Raw genomic sequence first — 8,585 nt, 5'->3', positions numbered from 1 at the left:
TAAAAAAATTAACTATGTAAAAATAATTTTAAAATATAAATAATACAATATATTTATGTCTATTTACAAATTTGAACTAATTAATAATAATAATTGAGCTATACTATTAAATGAAACATAATAAAAATATGCATATTAAATAGCTGGTGTGATGAATAGTATTATTTAGTGGAATGATGTAATTTATAAAGTTTTATTATACATCAAATTTGGTATTTGAGTGTTTTATTGGAGTTGACCTTAACGACAGGTAGAAAGGCTCAAGGCCCCATGATTTCAGAATATTGCATTGTATTTTATTATTTAGTTTGTTTTGCTTCCCACGATATATTTCAATGAGTGGAAAATAGTTTGTTTGAATTGGTTCAAAAGCGTGTTACAAAAAAAAAAAGAAGAGAAGAATTGGTTCGAAGCAACTACGAAGGACACGAACATGTCTTTTGAAGAAAAGAATATAATGTAGATAATGTGTGCCGCGTTGAATTGCTCGCCCACTTGGCTACTCTCGCTCATCATTATATTGCGTGGCATATTTGACCATGTATATATTTTTATTTTGATTATTTGACTCTGTATCGAAAATAGAAATCATAAGAATACATATATGTAATGCAAAGTCATGGTATTATCATTTATACTCACTTTGGTTGTTGCAAACTTCCTAAGTACATAGTTTGGAGAAAGTTATATATATTTAGCATTTCATCAAAAACTTGTAGTCCATTATTCTCCACCGGAAAACGTTATGGGTTTCGATACGAAATCCCCGGACCGAATTACACAAGGTATGTGCATTCATGATTCATGTCACAGGACACAACGTTGATGTTCTAAGTCATTTAAACTAGCAATAAAAAATTTCGTTCTTTTGCTTGGTTAAGAAGGAGAAGAAGCTAATGTCGGAGTTGAGAATCAACCAAGAGCAGCACCAAATTTAACAGCTCTTGATCAGCCACAAACTATCAAGACACGAAACTGGTGGATTTGGATCTTTGTCTCTTCGGGTTTGGTCGTAACAGGACGGGTTTTCTCCACCCTTCTTCTAAACTTCTACTTTGTTCAAACAGGACGAGATGTTTGTGACGACCCAAAACAATTTAAAGGCACATGGCTTCAGTCTATGGTCCAAAACGCTGCGTTTCCATTTACAGCCTTATTTGCCTTTTTATGGCGCTCTTTATCTTCTAACCATAGAGAAACTATCACTTCTTCTGCTTCTTCTTTTGGCAAACTCTTTCTTCTTTACATCTCTCTCGGGGTCCTCTTTGCTGCTTATAGCCAACTTTATGCAATTGGAAGAACACACTGTATCTTCTTCTTTTGGATCTTTACAACACAATTGATCTTCACTTCCATGTTTACAGCAATCATCAACAAACACAAGTTCAACCGTTGGATCATATTATCAGTTATACTTTCTGGAGTTGCCACAGGCATCACATCTTCAGAAGATGCCTATAATCCCTGCGAAGGTGAGGGCTACAAAATGAGTTACGGTGCGTGGTGTGGCTTCTTTGGCACGGTAGCCTTCTCTTTATCTCTATGCATCATGCAATTAGGGTTCGGAAAGGTCATACCGAAGACAGAGAGTAAAGTTTCCTCGGTGATGTTGATGCAAACATATGCTTCTATGATTGCAACGTTGATATGTTTGGTTGGACTATTTGTCAGCGGTGAATTCAGAGACATCAAAGAAGATTTCGAGACATTTAAGAAAGGGAAACCACTTTACGTTTTGACTCTAACTGGATTATCACTTGCCTGGCAAGTAATGTCTATAGGGCTTGTGGGTCTTGTGTGTTTGGTTTCTACTCTTTTCTCTAATGTTGTCAGCTTCTGTGCAACCCCATTAGCAAACATTCTCGTTGTGGTGGCGTTTCGGTTTATGGATGATGACATTGAATGGTTTAAGGGAGGAGCTTTGTTAGCTGGGATACTTGGTTTTGCATCTTACGCCTATTCCTTGTACAAGACTGTTAAGAAAAGGGCAAGCCAAAGTGAAACACTGAGAGTATGATCTATGTATGTTGTATATGTATTGTGTTCTGCTCTTTAGTTGTCTAAATTGATTTTTTTTTTATTTGTCAGTGTTTAGCTATATTGGATTGAAAATGTTGATCTTATACTATTTGGAAAAGTTATTATGAGTAAAATAAAATTAGTTTAAATTCACAAATCTTTTCATGCCAAAAGTTTCTACCAATAATCCCGGCAAGAACAAGTAACAACTCTAAAATGATGAAACCTCTTGTTATCTCTTACAATGAGATCTATTTTTAACATTTAATTAGATCGGGTATATTTTCAAAACCTTTTGAATCAAGTAGTACAATGATTCAAAAGGTTCTAACAATACAAAAATGTTTTCGCACTTAGGCGCACATCGTTCTAAGAAAGATAAGAAAATTTTAGGGTAGCAAACATTCTCTAGTATTTCTATCTTCAATGCTGGATAATATCTTCATTAAGTTGTGGCAACCTCCACATATCCTAAAATTCTTCATCACTCTAATCCAGGAGGACTCGTGTTTATAAGCCCAAAAGCAATAGCTAACCGTTTGCTGTGATTCATCAATGCTTTCTCTTTAGCTTCGTCATCGATGTTATGAAGAACATATCTCTTCTCACCATCCCCATAGTGTATGAGACAAATGTATGCATGAGCGAGAGCCCTTCCACACGGGACTCTCGGATCACTATGGCCGACTTTCGTCTCTGTTCGACCGAAAATATCCTCTTTTAGTTGGGAATTATCAAAAAAATCAGCAAATGTTACGAGATTCATATTAACTGCATTGAGTATAAATTCAAGGCATAACAATGGGTGGCAAAGTAGCTTTTCTACCTATTCCATTAGGAACGGCTGATTTTTATATCCGAAGCAAGTTTTCAAGAAACATAGTCTTCGTCTCTGGAGCATAGCCTGCGTTTCTCACTTCTTTTCCTAATGATTCCAGCTTTGCTATGGCCTTGCTTCTATCCATAATAGATAGTCTTCTTGCTATTACTCTGCTACCATTGTGAGTAGAATACTTAACTTGGGTCTCAATTTCCTCATTCTTGTAGTAAACCCTCTTGAGATCAGAGCTTATCTTTTTCTGGGGTTCAACTTCACCATCTCCTGTAATTGCCTTTGCTCCAGAGGTGATGATTCTGTGAAAGGATAAGGCTTCTCTCTTAAAGGTGATTGCTTTGGAGAAGGAGCAGAAACTCATGGAGAAAGCATACTCCAGAGACATCGTTTGTGGTCAATCCAAAAAAGGGATAAGTTTTCTTTGGAGGGAAGTTTACGATGTGGAGAGAGAAATAGAAAGACTGACCAATCTCCCACATATATAACTACAGGAAGCCGACAACATCACAAACAGCCAAACAAAACCTATGTTTTCACTATTAACACCGTGTCCACATAAAGTTCCCTTCACAACCAGAAAATGAAATAAAAACTTTCTAATCAAGAACCATGGACCATGGTACCCTTGTAAATGTTTGCTTTTCGATTTAACATTGTAAAACTTCAGAGAACTCCTTGAGTAACAACTATCGAGCTATATCTATCAACTATAAATTGTCGAAGCTTATCATAGCATATGTCCTCTCTTACCTGTTTTCCATCCTCAATGAAATCCTTAATGCTTCCAACATGAAGGTTTCCTATTCAACATCGCACTTTAGGGTTGAAAGATGTTAAATCTGTTTTGACATTAAGAGCTAGACCATAGGTTGTCATCCATATCGACGCACAAATAACCTATAGCCGCTACTTTTTGGTCGCCTATATATATAATTTTTACCACACAAATCACTGCAACTATCAGATCATACATAACTAAGAAGGGAAAATTGCCAAATGTGACTCACAACTTGATTTATAATGCAAAAGTAAACCCAAACTTGAATCAAATGCAAAAGTAATCTAAAAGGCTATTGAAATTACAACCAGCCCCTTGTGAACAAACAAAAAAACCGATTTTTTTTTACGTTTCTAACCCCCCGTAAGTCGTCTGGACTAGTTCTACTTAGAAATAATTTAAAAAATTTGTAAAAAATATTTTGATAAGTGAAAAATTGAAATCATGTAATTAACATATGTTTTAAGAGATATAAATTAAGATATAACAAAAGTTAATTGTTTTCAAGATAGACGAGTGAAAGTAGTGAGTCATGATATTCTTTGGGTTAGGTTTTGCCAACATATGTTGTAGTTATGTATGTGTTTTTAGGGTTAGATTTTGGAATGCATAAATGGTTTTTTGAAAACTTTAAAATTTACCTAAGTGTGTTTATTTCTGTGTATAGTAAACAATATTTAAGTATAATTACGGCTTTATAACGTGGTTAGTTAGTTAATTTAGTCAATTTAGTTTAGGACCAAAATTCAAGAGAGAGCCCATTAATTTCCTGATATAGAAGTCACAAACCACTTGACTATCTAAATTTCATAAAAGAAGACATAATTAAAAACCCAATTCACTTACGGGATAAGAAGCCGGTTGAGAGCCCACAACCAACAGAGACAAAACCATAAGACTCGCTTAACCACCGCTCTAAGGAACGCACCGATTCAGTCCGAGAACCAAAAAAGGTGTTTCGCTCGCTTCACGCGCCTACACATGAAGGAAAGGCGGATAGATCTGAGCCATCAGTGTAGGATATGGGGAGTCACTGGTGCATCATCACATCTTCAGATCTAAACCACACACACTTACGTCGAACAGCAGCTCAAACGGCGCAACGTTGCTTCATCTCACAACAAGGAGACCGAAGACCATACAACTTAACAAAACACTAGGAAAGGCTCAACGACGTGGCTCGAGAACCAACGGACACTGGCCGCGCAAAAAAATAGGTGAAGTCTTCTTCTTCTTCTTAGAATTGATGTAAGTTGTGAGATGAAGTAAAATGAGAATTGTAAAAAAAAAAGTAGTCTTACATTTTTCAAAAATGCAGTAGTCCAAATGCCCAATACCTATGAATTTGATATCAATAATGAACATCAAATTGCAAGACAAATCAAGTTGTTATCGCAGCCTTCAGCAAAATAAATAAAAGTCGCATCAGAGCGATTAATAGACAACCAGGGCTGTGATAACAAAATCCTAATCGCTAAAAAATTATAATATCTCATATAAGAAAACATACAAGAAAAAAACAGAAAAAACAGCGCAATGTCATTGTTGAATAACTTATTCCTTACTCTCGTGGAAAAGTTGAAATGTTCTCGTTTTCCAAAGGAAACAACTGCACTGGAAATCAACTATGCAGTATGTTTGAACTGATGCAACTAAGTGGAAGCAGGTGGATGTAATACAAACGACCCAGGGATACAATATCGCACATAATGGGTGAATATATAGTAGGAGGTCACCACTGGACATGATCACCAGATGGTTAGATTAAAAGCAACAAAAATGGATCTTAATTTTCTTAATACATAAGAAAGTGAAGCAACGATCGACACCCAACCAGCAGCATCGATCGACACCACTTTGATTACAGAGTAACTCAAAGCAATGACACTTGAAGCCGCTCACCCTCCTAGAGCACCTGCATTTCAATTTGATGATCTTACACAAGATGAGTACGGAGTCTACAGAGACCAGTGTGGAGACGTGAAAACTCACGATGGAAGGATTCTCAATGTATCCAAGTAAGACATACCATATTCTTGAGTATGCTGAAGAAATTGGGAGTGTCTATTTGAATCTACCACGGTACAGTGTACGTCAGAATAGGAGAAGACCAGATCCACAACATCTAGTAACGATAGACATGCTTGAAGACATGATAGCTTGAGTGTACACATCCCATGATAGAATGATGGAAGACACCAATGAGAGATTGGATGGTATATATTATCCTATTGACAAAAGGATTGCATGGATATATTAGTGTCTGGATAATCTTAAGGATAGAATGGACGAAGTCAAATATGCTGTAGAGAAGCTGAAGAGACAGAGGACCAAAGGAGATAAGGCCATAAGAAGCTTTGTAGATACCTGCTTCGAGATGTCTGAGGAAGATGTGAAGACTTGTTTTCCGACAAAGTCTTCTGCTCCTTTTGATTTCTAGTCTCAACACTCACAAACGTCAAGCTATAGAATATAAACAAGCGCTGGATAGGAGCCAACCCATTACTAAGTATTTAAATTAATTAAGTTTTTATTTTTAGTTTTACTTATTTTCTGATTTATTTTATTTCAGATCCAAGGAAAAAAACTCTATAACGAGCATCATCCGACAACCTTTTCATGCATCGGCCGATATTATTCGAACATGAGCGTCGCTCGACATCATCCTATTGTGATACTCATCGCAGAAACAGGTTATCCGATTCCTTTGTACAGTTTTTTTATTATGATATATTTTCTTCTCCGATATTGGGCTGAATAACTTTGGACACAATGGTGTTTAAGTCTAGGGAGGTGTTTACTAATATTGAGTTTTGTTATTGAATTTTTTTTCTTTTATTGAGTCTTAAAGTTTTATTGAATCAAGAAGGGGATGATGATAATTTTTTGATTTCTATTATATCTAACCATCTCTAGCACCATCTTAGATTTACTGATTGTAGAGTGTACTAGATGGAAACACCGCAATAGATCACCTACCAATAACACTCACACCTGCTAAGAATGTCTGGAGAACCCAAAGCTGACTTCCAACCTTAATTAACTATATCAGCTTGTTTTGGGGATTATTATGCACTGGATCAGATTCCTCTTATAAGTCTGGAAGGTAAAGGTCTATGTGCTAGTTCCCCTCTTTCTCCCCTTCAATTTTAAAAGAATTTGAACATGATTTGGTGGCTACAACGATGAAAGCTTGATTCATAAAAATTATAGAAAAATAAAAATGTCAAAAATAAGTGAACATGAAGTGTTGGCTACAACCATTTGATTTTGATTCATGGAAGTCTATCCAAATATCTCAGTTAGTTAAAAAAATAAAATAATACCCTGCAAAAGAGGGAGACACTGACTGAGAGAAGTGAGAAGAGAGAGAGGAAAGGAACTGGAATAAACTGCATGTTGGTCCAAATACTTGTCTGAGTAAGAATCCATGTGTCATGTGATCGATACTCCCAAGATGTAGCCTACACATATATACTTGCAGAAATGAGGTCAGTAGAGGGGTATGTCAGGCGCTATTAGTGGAGTTGTGGTATGGTTGCTATGCAAGTAGGTAGTACATTAAATCACTTCTAAGGTCAGTAGTGATTCACTACCACTTACATCATTGCACAAATTTGGTGATATTTCTAGAAATTGTTTGAGTTCCCATCGTTTTCAAACCCTTTCCCGAGACTATTTTGAGTTTTTCTTTAGGACAAGCAAAATGATAAGTTTGGGGGTGTTGATATAATATGGATTTGAACACTTTTTATGCGATAGTATATGTCTTATTTAAAATCTTTATGTTATATTTGGAGTCTATTCTACTGTGTTTAGAGGTTTAGGGACGTTGTGGAACATTGTGGAGTTTATGGAGCTAAATGGATGCTAATTGGAGCCAAACCTGTAGCTAAGAAAATGAAGAGGAGACATAGTCGATATCTAGAGGAAGTGTCGGTCGACACCCATCCTTGGTGTCGATCTACACCCGATGCGACAAGCCTTACGGGCCAAATCAAGATTTGAGCCCAGAAGTCTACACAATTTACAATAATATCCCAAACGAGTTTTGACCTAGATTATATAAGTTGTGCCATTGTTTGGGCAAGAATAAACACAGAAAAATATTAATAGTTTTCTTAGAAGCATAAGGTTTTGGAGAGAAGATCCAAGAACTCCTTCATAGTATTGTATTGGAACTCCTGTTTTTCTATCTCTATCTAATTATGCAATTCATTCAGTTTATTTTTATGTCTTGTTTGATTATCACTACAAGAAAACAGTGGTATTCTGACGGACATTCCGACGGAAAATGAAATCCTCGGAATATCCCGAGGAATTTTCGAGGATATTCCGAGGAAACACAAAATTTGGTTTCCTCGGAATATACCGACGGAATTCCGAGGAAATATCATTCCGTCGGAATATTCTTATGGAATACCGAGGAAAATGGTATTCTGTGGGAACCGAAATTCGCACTGTCGATTTCCGTTTAAATAAGAAAACTAGGAAAACCCTAATTTCCCAGAGGACCCGGATATCTGCTAATTACCACACGTCAAGCAATCAGAACACGAGAATAACAACGATAAAGAATAAGAAATCGAAAAAGAGAGCAAAGAAGATCTTATTCCGAATTTGCGTATGAGCGTTTACAACAAGGTATAAGCCTAGGCTCGAGAGCTGTCGGCGAGATTCCTAGTTCTAGCAACCCTAAGACGGCTAAACCTAATTGAGTCGCAGCTCGAAATAACAAAAACGGAAAAATGCCTAAATCGCTCTAAGTGATAAGTTTGCTCTGAAAAAGTTCTCTTCCATGCTCCTCGCCTAGGACCCCTTATATACTAGCTCCAAGGTCGGTTTACGCTTTTACTCTTCTGCCCTTAAGCCGTCATAGCATAAAAATGGAGATATTCCATTTTTCCCGATCTTCACAATTATCTTCAAAACTTCCGTATTTATCCGCAGAAA

The 8,585-nt window shown here is 36.5% G+C and overlaps 1 protein-coding gene and 1 long non-coding RNA gene across 3 annotated transcripts; one reads left to right on the top strand and one right to left on the bottom strand.

The window, feature by feature from the left end:
• Positions 1–563: 563 nt before the first annotated feature.
• On the top strand, positions 564–2,172 carry LOC111215642 (putative purine permease 20). Of its 2 annotated transcripts, none has more exons than XM_022719478.2 (2): positions 564–785; positions 885–2,172. In XM_022719478.2, the coding sequence occupies exons 1-2, from the start codon at positions 746–748 to the stop codon at positions 2,015–2,017; spliced, it is 1,173 nt and encodes a 390-aa protein (XP_022575199.1). In that variant the 5' UTR covers positions 564–745; the 3' UTR covers positions 2,018–2,172. The 2 variants fall into 2 exon arrangements, with proteins under 2 accessions (XP_022575199.1, XP_022575198.1); XM_022719477.2 differs by having other exon boundaries at positions 568–785; positions 882–2,172.
• Positions 2,173–2,236: 64 nt separating this feature from the next.
• LOC125609564 lies at positions 2,237–3,999 on the bottom strand. The gene is made up of 2 exons (XR_007339780.1): positions 2,846–3,999; positions 2,237–2,736 (listed from the first exon to the last, which is right to left on the bottom strand). It is a non-coding gene; the product is annotated as an uncharacterized LOC125609564 (long non-coding RNA).
• Positions 4,000–8,585: the final 4,586 nt, after the last annotated feature.

This window comes from Brassica napus, chromosome A5, assembly GCF_020379485.1.
Source record: "Brassica napus cultivar Da-Ae chromosome A5, Da-Ae, whole genome shotgun sequence".
Lineage (NCBI taxonomy): Eukaryota > Viridiplantae > Streptophyta > Magnoliopsida > Brassicales > Brassicaceae > Brassica > Brassica napus.
Note: the sequence above shows the minus strand (reverse complement) of the source record. Positions and strands in the feature narration are given on the sequence as shown.